At 46.4% G+C, this 14,371-nt stretch overlaps 1 protein-coding gene across 5 annotated transcripts in view; it reads left to right on the forward strand.

Annotated features, from left to right (window-relative positions):
• Window positions 1-5,545: 5,545 nt before the first annotated feature.
• Window positions 5,546-14,371, forward strand: part of LOC115344281 (charged multivesicular body protein 3) — a 35,397-nt gene continuing 26,571 nt past the window's right edge. Inside the window, exons 1-2 of one of the 5 annotated variants that reach the window (XM_030021309.2) lie at window positions 5,546-5,996; window positions 8,184-8,323. In XM_030021309.2, the coding sequence (XP_029877169.1) occupies window positions 5,771-5,996; window positions 8,184-8,323 (366 nt within the window). In that variant the 5' untranslated portion in view covers window positions 5,546-5,770. The remainder of the gene's footprint in view (window positions 5,997-8,183; window positions 8,324-14,371) is intronic. The other 4 variants (XM_041125146.1, XM_030021301.2, XM_041125140.1 and 1 more) reach the window with 4 other exon arrangements.

Here is a 14,371-nt window from a genome sequence, read left to right on the forward strand (position 1 = left end):
CGCCCCACCCTCGCCGCCCTCCGCCAGCACCGTCCCGCCGGCGCGGCCCAGCTCGGCCCGGCCCGGAGCGCCGCCCGCTCCCAACTTCCCCGTCTCCTCAGGCTGCGGCAGTTGTGCGCAGGCAGTCGCCGAGGGCAGGCGGGGACCTCAGCGGCGCTGGGTACAGGCAGCGCCGCGGACAACCCCGGCCGGGGACCTCGCCGAAGGCCGCGAAGGGAGGAGCAGAGATTATTACTCAGGCAGCGCGGCGGACAGCCCTCGGGGCCGGGGAGGGGGCCGGGTGATTTCTGCCGGTTCTCCGCCGTCCCGGGTGGGCTCGGGGGTCCCGGGAGGCGCTGGGCTTTAGGCTTTTCGGTTAGGTGTCCCAAGGGGCAGGCGGTGGGGATATCAGCTTGGGGAGAGGGGATCCTGGAGGTGTTACGGCTCAGGCAGGAAGGTAGGCAGCTAAGAGCGGGGGCCTGAGGCGGAGCGCTGTTGCCATGGCGACGTGGAGGCCGACGGGAGCGCCCGGGGAGGCGGCGGGGCCGGGCCGAGCCGGGCCGGGGCTGGCAACAACCCCCCGGGCTGCCCCGGCCCCGCAGAAGGTCTCGGAGAGCCGGGACGGCTCCTCTCGCCCTCAGGGTCGGGCTCCGCCACCCCTTGGGCTCGGCGCCTGGCGGCGCGCAGTAGCTGCGGGCGGGGGGTGGCGGCAGGCCGAAGCCTGCGGTAGGGCCGGTGGGGTGGGTGTAGCGTCGGTGCTGAGGTAAACCCCCCGGGCGGCGGGAAAGCGCGGCGGGGGGGGGGGGGGGCTTAGCGCAGTGGTGTGGCACCAGGGGCAGAAGGGGGTTCGCTTCCAGTCAGGCTGTGGGGAACGCATCTCACAGCTGCCCCGGACATTTCACGAGGACATACCGAAGAGCGGGTTTAAACAGAGTCAGGGCTGCATTAAGACGCCTGGAGTGCCGGGAACAGAACATTTAGCCTGTGGTTAGGTTGTTAGCTTGGTCAGTAGACTTCCTCTTCAGTTTTATGTTGACTTACAGACCAAAACCATCCATCGGACTGGCAAGCGCCTTGTAAAAATGTGCTCAAAAGACATTTCTTGGCTCGAATACCACTTGCTTAACATACTCCAGCTTCAGTATGTGGAAAAGGCAGCACAAGGCACATGCGACTCTGTTTTCTGTAGCACAGTACCACCAAAGCTTCTAATAAACCTGGACAAAGTTGACTGCAAAACCAGCATTTGGTCTGAGTCTGGGACAGTGTTGCTTCATCTGTGCCCATACCGCTGGAACAGGTCAAGAAAATCAAGAAATCTGTGTCTCATAAGAATACATGACTTGGGTAGATCCTTATAAGTCACTGTCATTCAGTCAGATTTAGGCCCAAACTTCTGCTTTTGTTTGTATTCTTGCTCTTCATGTAATCATAGACGATGTTTAAAGACATGCACATATCTTCTCGTTTCTTGGGTCATTAGCACAGTGGTTTAGTTTGTTAAGTTCTCTACCGCTATGGCCTCCTTGGTCTTCTCAGCACATTCAAGCAAGGTCTCCCCATTTTTTATTTTTTTTTGGTCATTAAACAGAGCCTGTCTTCTCCAGGGGGCAACACATAGTTTTTCACTGTTACGAAAAAAAAAAGACAATACCAACTGCCTAGGAAAAAAGTCTTAGATTTCAAGCTTTAATTAATGTATTCTCCTCCTGTAAGTTCATTTGGCCTTGACCGATGTACGTTTCTGTGCTGTTGACCACTGCATGTTTGTAGGCAAGGAAAATTGCCACAAGAGAGGAAGGGGTGACTATCAGATAAAACCGTAGACTGCATAAAGCCCTGAGCAACCTGCTGTGGTGTCGCAGCTGACCCTGCGTTGAGCAGAAGGTTGGACTTCATAACCTCCTGAGGTCCTGTCCAACCTGAATTACTGGGTGAATCACTACTAGATCACGTCAGGATTGCCCCACCCAACTAGCCGGTGCTTTAGCTGAGGTGTCCAATATTGGCCATTGTATTACAGAATAACACCTATATATTAAATCTGCTTCCATTTGGCCACTTGTAGATTGTAGGAAACATCTTCTGATTTAAAATTCCTCTACGTACAATAAAATAGCATCTGGCCTTCTGTCATCTTGCTTTGAGGCTCTCGTACAGGCTTGTTGGTTTATTTAATATCAGAAAATGACAAGTAGTCACAGTTTCAGGTCACACATAAAAATGTGTTGAGAAGCACCTGTGCTGTTTAAGAAGTACATCAAGAGACTCTATGTTAGTGAACTCCTAACAACTGTATTTACAGAGTTGGCTAGCTCTTAGGAAAACTGGGTTTCAGGTAGCTGAAAGTTATCTTGATATATGGCAACATTAAAACTGTCAAAAAAAAAAAGGGTATAATAATATTTTAACATGGTAAGGGATTGAATTAAGGTTTTCAATCCTCGGTTTTACTGACTTCAGAATGCCAATACTTTTCTTAATGTTCCCCATAGAAGTCCAGAAAGTGGATTATTGTCTGTATTCCCAGGCTGCACAGTCAGCAACTGCTCATAGGAGAGGATGGGGGAGGAGAGGGAATCCTTGCCATTTATCAACGGGCAGCCAAGACTTCAGATTTGGCTGTCTGACAAGAAAAGATGGCTGTCCCAGTTCTCAGGATTTGGTCTCATTCTCTCGTAAATCATAGTAAAATATTTTTGCTGCCAAAATTGTTTAAAAGCAGATCCCTGCTTTGGGTTTTTGTTTAACGGTGGAATTTATATTCTTAATTCTCTTCACATTTGTAATATTTGCTCTGTGAGCACAGGACTGACTGACTGATGACTGTTTAGTGTCGTTAATTAGGTAGAATTAACCCTGGGGTCTTTAAAAATGCCAGTGTGTGTCAGCTTTGTCTTCAGCCCAAATGAATTTTAGTTCACTGTTAAGATATTTAGATTTTCCAGATAATTAAAACTACCTGAGAAATTGTTTGCAGGTGACATGTCAACGATGTTCTGAGTTGCAGCTGGAAACCAACAAATGACGGCTGTATCTAGAAAGCGTAACATTTTCTGGTAGGGTCACCTTAGTAAATCAGGGATGTAAAGGTAGGGAGGAAAGAGAGGACCAGAGAGCCTGCGAGAGGAACTAGGTTTTCTCTGCCAGGCCTTCGGTCAACTCATCACCTGCAGTTCTCGGTCGTACCCGCCCCTGCTCTTCGTTTGCAGCTCTGCCCCTGTCCCGCCTCATTGCCTGGGTGCTTCTCTGCTGGTAGCCACTTTGCTTTTGTTTGTGCTGGGGGTGTTCGAGTAGTGGTTTGAAACATCATTTTTACTTTCTTGAAACAACTCCAGGGTTTTGAGTTTTGGCAGATGATGAGCTTCGTCTCTGCAGGGGACTCGTCATCAGTTACCACTGGGGAATGTTAAGAATCGATTTAACTCAGCCCATGAGCATTAGGAAATGACATACTGGTGACAGCCTCCCCAGCAGTTGGTGTTGCAAATAGTTTAGCTGTGAGCGTGGACTCGTCATTGTTGCTAGGTGCCTTCCTGCAGGAGGAAGCGAGGGCATCCCCGAATGCGTTACAGGGGAGAAACACGGGGATCGGGTGGAGAGGGGTCTGCGGTGCTCATCAAAACCAAACCAACCAACAAACCCCCCCCCCCCAACAATATGTTTTCTAACTAAAGGTAAACATACAATGTTCCTCTTCAAACACCTAACTCCCATCTCTTCCTCCCACCCATCACTTCGCATAACGCTCGAGCTGCTCACTCAAAACAAAAGGTAGAGAAATCAGGCAACTTCTTGTACGCGTGACAAAAGCAATGGGCCTTCACAAAGCTTTTGATAAAGAACTCTGTTCCTGGGGTGTGTCTTCAGGGCTCGGGGAGAGCCTGCCTCTGGCCCCCGTGACGGGTGAGTTACGCGTGCGTTTCATTGAAAGTCCCTGGGCTCTGCCAGCTGCAATAACAAAGCCGCTCTCTTGTTTTTTGCCAAGGGGAAAGGATTCATCTTACTGATGCTTTGCCACTTTCTCATCAGGGAGATGGGCCCCGGCTCTCTTGAAGGGGGAGTTTACCAAACTGCAGTGGCTTTGAAGGAGAGAGCGAGCAGCACTTGAGCCCGGCCTCTGGCGAGCTCCTTCAGTGGACTGTGCCTCCGGTACGTTCTGTCCCGGCTGGACCTCCCACCCGAGCCTCGCTGCAGACCCAGCTGAGCTGCTGAAATCCCTTTGTATTTAATCGAGCAGCATCAGCAGAGATAGGGGTTTGCAGTCCACCTCCAATCTTTACCACATAAAAATTCTGAAGTATAAAGTTTTGCGTGACTCCCAGTGCGAGGCGCAACGTTCACCAGCCCTAAGGGCTTAGTTTGTGAGCAGCTGCTTCTGCAATCCCTCTGCTCTTCCCCCTTCAAGAAACAAAATGAGCCCATTGCTGAAGAAGACAGTGCCATGATTTTTCTTCTTGAGGAGGTCGTGGTGGCTACCTGACAAAACGGGCTGAACCTGGGTGGAGTTTTTTTTCTCCTTTTTAAATCATACCAGCACGCCGAGTACCCTGTAAAAGTGTTTTAAAGGCTCTGAGGAGAGCAGCCATTCAAATGCTTTCTACAGGTCAATATTAGTGTGTCTTTTTGAAATTCGATAGCACAGAATTACTTCAGCGCGTACGCTCTGGGGGGTTGTCAGTGTTTTTAAGATGAAGCTGTGCTATTTTTGTGCTCAGCTGTATGAGTCGGCGATTTTCATGCAAATTATGGATTCTGAAAATAACTTACTCACACAAAAGCAATGTTGAGTTTCCTTCAGAGGAGAGCCTTCGTCTCAAAGACGAAGCTTGATTTTAGTGTGTTTTTCGTAGCGGACTAAATTGTATTGATATAGTAGAGGTCGATTTACGGTATCAGTATCTTTGCAGCCTCACGCTTCTTGCACAGCCCGGGACGATTGCTTGGGGATCCGCTCAAACGGGGGCCCACGCCGCGCTCCGCACGCTTCCGACGTGAAGGCCCGACCCCATCTCAACCTCCGTCCCGAGCGGCGGTGCCGCTCGCCGGCTGTCGCTTTCGCCCGACGCGCTCCCGAGCAGCAGAATCCCAGTTCCAATCCCTGCAGATGGATTTCACTTTATTATTCCCTTCCGCGGCAGCGCAGGGCCGCAGGCGGGAGCGGGGGGGGGGGGGCTCGCACCTACGCCCCGCACAGCCCCAAGCCAAGCGGCCCCGTTAAGCCGCCTCACAACGGTCCGAACGGATCGACTCCATTCCGGCTGCGTCAATATTTTTCTTCTCATGAAAAACGTCGATCGAGGCCGGGGCGGGGGGGGGGGGGGGGGTGTCGCCCCCATAACCTGATATCTGAGGTATTTTTTTAAAATTTTTTAAATTTTTGTATTTTTTTCAGCCAGCGCAGCCGCTGGGTCCGAAGTCGATGCCGGGGCCAGGGACGCCAGTGACCTCCAAGCCCCGGTGACCGCGGGGGGGGGGTCGGACCGAGCTGCTGAATCACCGGTGAGGGAACGGGGACGGGGGACGGGGGGGGGGGCAGCGCCGGGCGCCCCTCCCGCCCTCCGCCCCGCCCGCCGCCGCCGCCGCCGTCCCCGTCCCCGGCTGCAGACGTCACTTGTTATGTCTCCGCCGGCGGCCGCCGCTCCGCCGGGGCGGGGACAGCGGCGGGAGGGAGGCGGGGGGGCCGCGGCCCCGCGGTTCTGACAGCCCCCCGCCTTCCCGGGCTCCCCTCGCCGCCCCGCGGCAGCCCGCGGCCTCCGGCTCGGCTCTCCCCTTCCCCTCGGCGGGAAAGATGTGGGTGAAGCTGTGCTGTTTGCTGCTCTACTTCCTGGCGCTCTTCGTCCTGGCCAGGGTGTTCGAGGCCGTGGCGTGGTACGAGAGCGGTTTCCTCGCCACGCAGCTGGTGGACCCGGTAGCGCTCAGCTTCAGGAAGCTGCGGACCATCCTGGAGTGCCGGGGCTTGGGGCACTCGGGGCTGCCCGAGAAGAAGGATGTGCGGGAGCTGGTGGAGAAGTCAGGTACGCGGAGCTCAGCACACACCCCCCCCCCCCCCTTTCCCCGACCCACGCGTGGGGAGGGAGGGTCCCCGGTGACCCCCCGCGTGGGCTCCTGCCGCCCTCGGGCTGGAGACCCGGGCGCCGGTTCCCAGCCCTGCGGGCCAGCGCGGCGGCAGGGCGGATTTGGGGAGCGAGCTGGTTTCCCCCACCAAGGACCGAGACGCAGGAGCGCTTAAATGGAGGAAGGCAGGGGGAAAGCTCCGGGGTGGTGACGTGAAAAACCTTCGGCGGCGTTTTAAGCCCGAAGAGGCTGCGTGGAGGGAGGGAAGGCCTTCGTGAGAGAGGGTCACCGAGAGGGGGTCCGTTACGCCGGGTCGCTGTGGGCGGTTGGGGTCGGGATGGCGAGGTGGTGGTTGCACAGATGAGAGCGGACGTCGTCCGCCGTGAAAAACGAGGAGGAAAGAATCCAGATATACGCAGCGGGTCACTATTTACAGCCGGGGCCGGCTTTTTTCCGTGCGTTCCTCTCCCTACCCGTTTGCCGATTCTTATTACAGGTCTTGCTGTCAAGACGGGTACTGAGGAGAGCAGTGGTTTTGTAGCTGAGGAGCGGAGGGGATGCGTACCGAGGGATGTGGTGGTTTTATAGAAGAGGAGCAGAAGTAGAGCCTACGTGCAAAAAAATGGCTTGGAAAAAGGCAGGGAGGCGTTTCGGAAGTAGGGGAGACCAGGTGAAAGAGGTGGACTTTTGGGGGGTGATGAATAGCGAAGGGTGACGAGCAGTGGAGATGTAAGGAATGGCAGAAGTGCCTTGAAAGTAAGGATGCTGGCCTGGAGTAGTCGGAGGGAGCTGGCCCCAAGGACTGGGAGATGGGGCTGATGTAATAGCTGTAGTGCCAGCCAAGCAGGAAAATGTGAGTAGCTGCTTTTAAATCGATGATCAAATGGGCAGCTGATCCGGGAGAGAGAGAAATCCCAGTGATCGGGATGAGTAGTGAGGGCTCAAATGTCCGGACAGAAAAAGAGAAGGATTTGGATGAATATAGTGAGTGCCATAACCTTAAAAATGCTAACTGTTTTCAATAATTGATATTAATGCTGGGCATTTAAGTCTAATTTGCTTTTATTGTTCATTGTTTATTTATGTTGTTGATTTGCTTTGCCGCTCCAACTGTAAAAAGCATTAGGTGATTTCACTTTTGTTTCCAGTCACTTTCACTCCTTGGCTGTCAGGTACTTTCATGATGTCATGATGTTTGGGTTGCAAATGCTGCAGAGAAGTGTTTAACTCCAAAGAAACTGTATTAACCAACTTCTTCAGATGTCATGGAAACACTTATCATACCAACAGGCTTTGCAGCATTTTTCCGCTGGTTTTTTTGTGGTGGTTTGTTTTTTTTTTTTCCTAAATTCTATGAATACTTTTGGAAACCCCTCAAGGGTTTCAGCTGGAACACTTTTTTTATTTTATATTTTGAAGGAAACAGCCTTTTTGGACAAGACTTCATTTCTTCAAGCTTAATAGGTTAGTTATTAGAATGCTAGTTGCCATTAACTGCATTTGTAATGATTATAAAACAAAACATGAGAAGGAAATGAGACTTCAAAGGAAACATTATCAGATGATTTTACTGTGAGCTCTTTACGTCGCAAGGGTTGGAGTTCATGGGAACTTTTGCCAACTGTGCAAACAGAAGCCAACAGCTAAATTATTCTACCTGAGATCTTTACTTGCAATGGGACAATCAGCACGTTTTTTTAAGTACAAAATTATTGATGGGAATTTTTGAAGTCTGTTGGAATTATCAGTGTTAAGAAGTTGGTTGCTGCAAAATTACTGTCCTGTGAAATGAAAGCAAAGGTGACATAAGTTAAAATTGCTCTCAGCCACTGAATATTGTTATTTTCAGAGAGTGAGGCTTAAATGTTCATTTTTTCTTTTGTGCACTCAGTTGCATGTGTGGTACATCTGTGTAATCAGAAGCATAGTGTTCACGTCTTCTGTGGTCTGACAGCTGAAGTCAAATTGTTCATAGTCATGTCACTATAGATAGAATTAGAATAACTTTAAAGTTTATCTGCCTTTGTACTGAAAAGGTTCTTTGAGCCACCATGCAAAATATAGTTAGTTAAACTGTTACCAGGTTTATGAAGTGATCTTTCTTGAGTGCCATTTTAATTGAATGTCTCCAATTGTCTCTTTTTCAGGAGACCTCATGGAAGGAGAGCTTTACTCTGCTCTCAAGGAGGAAGAGGCCTCTGAATCAGTTTCCAGTACAAACTTCAGTGGTGAAATGCACTTCTATGAGCTTGTAGAAGACACAAAAGATGGGATCTGGCTGGTACAGGTATAGAAATTTGATCATTTATTTTTATGTATTTATCACTTCCAAAATGTGTTTCAAAGGAGGAGTTCATGAGGGTAGTTAACTAGTAGTAAAAGTGTATAACAGCGAGATGGTGACAAAGATAAAGTACGTCAGGGAGATCATAAGGAATAAATCTGTTCAAAAAACCACGAAAGGCTGGAAGTGGCAGAGTTGCTGTACAAACAGGAAGAAAAAAACCTGTTATTCTGTGGATTGCTTTTTGAAAACCAGGTACTTTAGAACCAGAAAACAAGCAAAGCAGCACACACTTACGTACACAGACTATGCAAGTACTTGGCCCTGGTATTGTAAGAGCTTGTGTAATGTGTGAAGTAGGTGCATTAAGTACAGATGCTCCCAGCTAGCACAGGAGAAGTGCTTCTGGTGTTGCTCTTCCTTTGGTTGCATTACATGCTCAGACCCAACCAGTTTAAGTTTTTGTTTATCTAAGGGGCTTAGAGCACTTTCTAAATCTCTGTTGCCTCTTCACAAAGGGAAGATCTCAGTGCTCTACTTACCAGGCTAGCAGGCTGCTTCTACAATGTGTAGCTTAAAGTTAACCTTCCCCCAAACCTTGTGGGCCCACCGATTTTAGAGCCTGCTTCCCCAGGGCTGCATGAGATCAAGAGAACATGTAGGAAATTAAAGAAAGACTTTTGCAATTAGGATTCTGAAACAATTTATCGTCACTCTTGAGAACGTAAGTAATCTAGACCAAAATGTAAAAATGCTTTTCTCCATCAACTTCTCTATTGATAAGAGGTTTTTTTAAGACATAAGTTCCCTGCTAACAGCCACATCAGGCAATCACAATTCTCCACCAGACAATTAATTGTTCAGTTGACAGCTCTCCTGCCTGGTTTGTCTGGTCTCCTCACTTAATGTTTTCTATTGAAATGGATTACCAAGTTTTAATGACTTCCTGTTGTTAGACCTGCACTGTCATCACATCAGATCTCACCCTAAAATAGACAATGAGAGGACAGGTTACCATCAGAGCTGAAACAGCATTCGTGTTTTGGGAAAGATGTATTTGGAGTTTACTGAATCTAAGTTTCAGGTTTAAATCATAGAGAAGGGCGTTCTTCAAGCAGAGAGTGTTGAAAGGAAGTTTACACGTCTCCAAGCTAGTTGACAAATACGAGCATAAATATGCTATGAAAAACGTTCCCTCCTCCCCAGGCAGCTCAAAAGAGTAAAATACGGTAGTTCTCTGTTGTCTGTTGCGTGCAGAATTTTAATCGTAATATATTTTCAGCTAGCTTCATAATAGCAGATCAGATAGGCTGCGTTTTGCTATCTCTAGCGTGATGAATGTTGTCATCATTCTGAGAATATTTGCGCAGCTATTCAGTTGGTCACAATAGCTGTGGAAAAAAAAAATTAGTGGAATTTACTGAATAATTTACTTGCTGAACTCTATTTGTCTGTTTCTCCACAATAAAAACCACTAGACGTGTCAAATTTCTTTTTTTTTCAGTCTCGCCTTTTGACTTTTCAGCACTTTGAGTTTTCATTTGCTCCCTTCCCCGCCATAACTCCTGTCTGGATAACTCCTGTGCTGGATTCTGCATGTTCTTTCACAGGTTTTCCTATGCTCTTTTCTTAGACCTCATCCCTCTAAAGCTGCTTGTTATCATCGCTTCCCTGTTCTAATTCTTGATTACTCTTCCCTTGCCCATTCTCCTTTACCATTAGGCATCCTGTGGAAACTTTACAGCTAATTAATCAGCTCGATGCTTAGGCAGGGGACAGTACAAGAGTGAGGATGCCTCATGGATGGGTTTGGTGACCGCAGACAAGATTGGAGCATTCCGTTGCTACTGGCTGGGAAGCAGAAAGGATCTCCAGATTGTTTTCAGGATCCTGACCCTGAATCTCTGTTCTGCGGGGACTGCTGGAAAGTGGTAGACGGAGAGGAGCAGTTCTGGCTCAGCTGGCGGTGTGGCTGTTGGTTGAGTTGGTTTTGAAGACTTTATAATGATATATGGGAGGATGGGGACTCTTGAAGATTATTTTGGTTTTTCTAATGCATGTAAATGAAATTTCTAGGGTGGCATAGGGTGGTAGTGTGATAGCCATCACTGTCTGCAGAGAATCAAAGGAAAAAGAGGAAACAATTATTATTTCTTGATGTTTGACACAAATTCAGGTGTGAATTTATCATTTAAAGCCAGCAAGATGAATTCCTTGAACAAAGTCAAAGTCCATACCCAAGGAAACAGTGTTTTGTGGCTTTGTTTCTTTATTTTCTGGAAATCCACATGCAAAGCATCCAGCCAGGTTCAGTGGTAATTTGTTTACCAGCATAGCTGTTCACAGGTGCCCTCTGCTCCTATGTGGACCTTCCGTAGAGCCACAGACAGCAGCATGTTCTTTCTCCTATTAGCTCATGATCTCATCACCTTTCTTTTTATGCCTTTCTTCTTGCTTGCCAGCTGCTGTTGTGCACTTCCTTGGCTGGCAATGAGGATGAATGGTAGTTTCTAGAGCTGCTTCTCTTGTTGATAGAGGAGTAACATGTTCTTGCTTTTCCAGACTCTTCTATGGCTCGTGCTCTCTGGTTAGTCTCTAGAAGCCCGCCACATCCAACAATATTGTAGTCATTATGACTTTAAAAACATACAGTAAATGATCCACAGATAAAATTCCTCTTTGAATAAAGTTAAAATCTAAATTAACATCTATTTTTATTTTAAAAGTCTATACGGTAACATAGTGGTATAGAGAAGTAAAGGGAACTTTCTTCCTGGCATTGAAGCAGGAGGACAAACGTTTTGATCCTGTCCGTTAGAGGTGCAAAGGACATTATTATGGATATAAAATGTTGCAGTCTATTCTGCATCTCGGCTTCTTGTTCAAGTGGTGTAGTCCCAGAGCAAGGGATGTGTCTGCAGGATTTTGGTGGTGGTTCGTTCCTTCGTTCGTTTGTTCATTCTTTCTTTCTTTTGCTTGCATGTAGCATGAGTAATTTTCATATTTGCCTTCTTAATTTTGCCAGGTGATCAGTTGTTCTCGTTACGAGGAAATTAAGTAGAAACACTCAATTCTTTTAAAATACATCATTCAGTTTTTTCAGTAGCCCTTCAGGATCTCTTACCATAGGATACCCAATTTTAATTTTCAGTATCCTTCTTGAGAGTCTTCATATCCAGTCAAGGGTGCAGAATACCATCAGGTAGAATGTCATAGTTCTCATATTGCCTGCATATCCGTGTTAATTCATTACAGAAGCTCATTTTTTCTCCACCTCTGACTTAACTGACAGCTTAACTGAGCTGTTCATATTGGTGCATAGATCACCCCGCCTCCCTTGAGAAACTACACATAATTTTGAGGTGGTTAATTTTTGCAAGCAACGATGGATGCGGTCTTCTGTCTTTGTCTATTTTGATCTAATTTCTCACCGTCTCTTTCTCAGAAAAGAAAAGCAAAAAATCTCCAGACATCTTTAATCCATATGGATGGATTCTGAACCAGTTGAGAGTTCTTAGGAAAGAGCAACTATGCGGAAATTCAGTTTCATCAGCACAATGCCTAATAATAAACAGAGTGAGATGTCTCAGAATTAATAAAAGTACAGACAGTCATGTAGAAACGTATTGACGTTATCTGGAATAAGTGGGCTTTTTTCCATGCTTCTAATAACTCACTCACCAGTCCGTTTATAATTAGTTTTATTTCTAAATGAGAATTGTTCAAATATTTTTACTTCTGTTTTATTTATGGGGGGATAGTTTGCAACATAGCTGTTGATTATAAAGGGTTCTATGAAAAGCACATAAGAAGCTAGTTAACAGACCAGAGTTTTTGAACCTTTGTATCTCTGTGGATCCCTAAAAATCTTCCAGTGAGTGTGTGGACTCTTCATAGTAATATCAGGCCTCCTATGCTCATTTACCCTCTGCAGGCACTGTGGAGGAGTTTGTGGACCTCCAGGGCTCTGGATATCTCAAACTGGAAACTGCTGAACCAGACTGAGAGTTCTCGCATACATACAAGTTTCCCAGTTCATTAAATAAGTTAGAAATCAGTTTTGCCTTTGGCAAAATCATGCAGTTTTTTCCGATTCAAATGTCTGTACTCCTTCATGTGGAGACTGACTTTCTGAGACTGGGGGAGGATTTGACCGCTCCTGAGCGAACTACCTGTACGTGTGTGTCTGCAGCAGGAAATGGTGTCTCTTATTTAATAGGTTTTGTTGTTCCTGATGGTTTAAAGCCTGTCACAGTGCCCTAGTGCCCAGAGTTGATGAGCACTTAGAGTTGTTGTCTTTGTGGCTAAGCTGTAAAACCAAGTTTTGACTATTCATGTGTATTCAAAATTGTGTGCTCTTGGTATGAGCAGGTGTGCCTGGCACCTGGTATCCTAGCTAGAATTGGTTAAAATAATGAGAGTTGAAATACCATGAAGTGTTTGTTCTGCCTTTGTGTATCTCTGACTCATTCTCATGCCTTGTGATACTTGAACATTTTTAGTTGTGAGTGAGCTTCAAAACTTACTGAGAGTGAATCTTGTTACTGTGACCTGTTTTGAAATCTCTACATACCTGTCTAAAAGAGATTGAACAAGGTCTGATTTAAATGCCTGGAAAACAGGAGAATGCTCAAGTGAGGCTACTGTCAGGTCATGCTCAAGTACTGCAGGGGTACCACAAGAGGAGTCTGTCTGCATAGTGTATTGCTACAGCAAACTTTTTAACATCAGCAGTGTTTCCTTGAGCCTCTTCAACTTTTGTCACATCTTTACTCATATTTTAAGAATGTATGTTTGATAAAATAATTAAAAAAAAAAATCCTTAATGATAACTGGAAGTTAAGGAGCAACTGCCTCAGTGACAGTTACGAAGCAGTTACTGCGATACTGATGCATCTAGCCGAGACACTTTGGTTTTGGATTAGGCAAGAGAGGCAAGGTGTCTTGCTGACATTATCCTTTTTCCAAGTGTTTATATCTTTCTGTCTCCACGGTATTTGCTCTTAAACTCTGTTTGCTTCTTTCATGTCATAACTATGACTATTTTAACATACTACAGATCAAAATGATTCTATTAACTACGTTCTTGATTGGCCTCTTTTGGGACAGTTCTATCTAATTCAAAGTCAGGAGAGCTCTTCCAATGCAAAAGCTACCTATTCAAATGCCTGTTGAAATCATCAGGATTTCAGTAATTTCAGTATTATATGTCCCTAGATGAATTCTATTTTAGTTTTGTTTTCTGTGGTATCTGGAAGCCACGGAAACTAAACAAGAAAACTCCATCAGAACAGGTAGAAATAAAGGAGATTTCCAAACCCCTGTCTTTCCATTTTTATTTTGCACATCTTGGTGGCATAACTTACCTGCAGTATTCCACAGTCGTTGGTTGAGAATCTCCCAACCTTTTGTGATATGCTGTGGTCCTCCCAAATTCACAGATGGAGTATGAAGAAACTTGTGTCTGAGACTTCAGAGGAAGTTTGTGGATGGATGCTCAGTGAGGGCCTGGCCCTCTTTCCAGCATATTCTTCCACTAAAGAAGCTAGTAATTCATATATAGAGATGGTAATTCAGACCCTGCAGTCAGAGCCAGTCCTCTGGCCTGGGTTAGGTGTAGATTAGGGAGCAGATCTATTCCGTGATGTGTGGTTGTTAAATGGCAGCGTGACTTTGATCCTATTGGATTCTCTTAGCCCATTAAGATGATTAATGGATTAATTGAGTTATCTTCATTGTCTTATTTGCCACTCTGACATATGATATTTTACAGATTGTGAACATAGCTAATAATAAGAAAAGCTTCAAGGGTTTGTGTTCCTCTAAATGTGGTATTTGTTTCCCAGCTGTGCTAGCTGATCTCATAAAAGACACCTTCTCCTATGAGCTTTGTCTTTATTTCTTTAAAATGAAATAGAGCATATGGCTGAAAGGGTCCTTCTTGATGAGCAAGTTCAGCGCTCTGCTAGACTGTGGAGTATGTGTTTATAAAATACCTTGCTGCCTCTCTTAAATAGTAAGTTGCCTGAGTGTAATACTGCTATTGATTTT

This window comes from Aquila chrysaetos, chromosome 1, assembly GCF_900496995.4.
Source record: "Aquila chrysaetos chrysaetos chromosome 1, bAquChr1.4, whole genome shotgun sequence".
In the NCBI taxonomy this organism is placed as follows: domain Eukaryota; kingdom Metazoa; phylum Chordata; class Aves; order Accipitriformes; family Accipitridae; genus Aquila; species Aquila chrysaetos.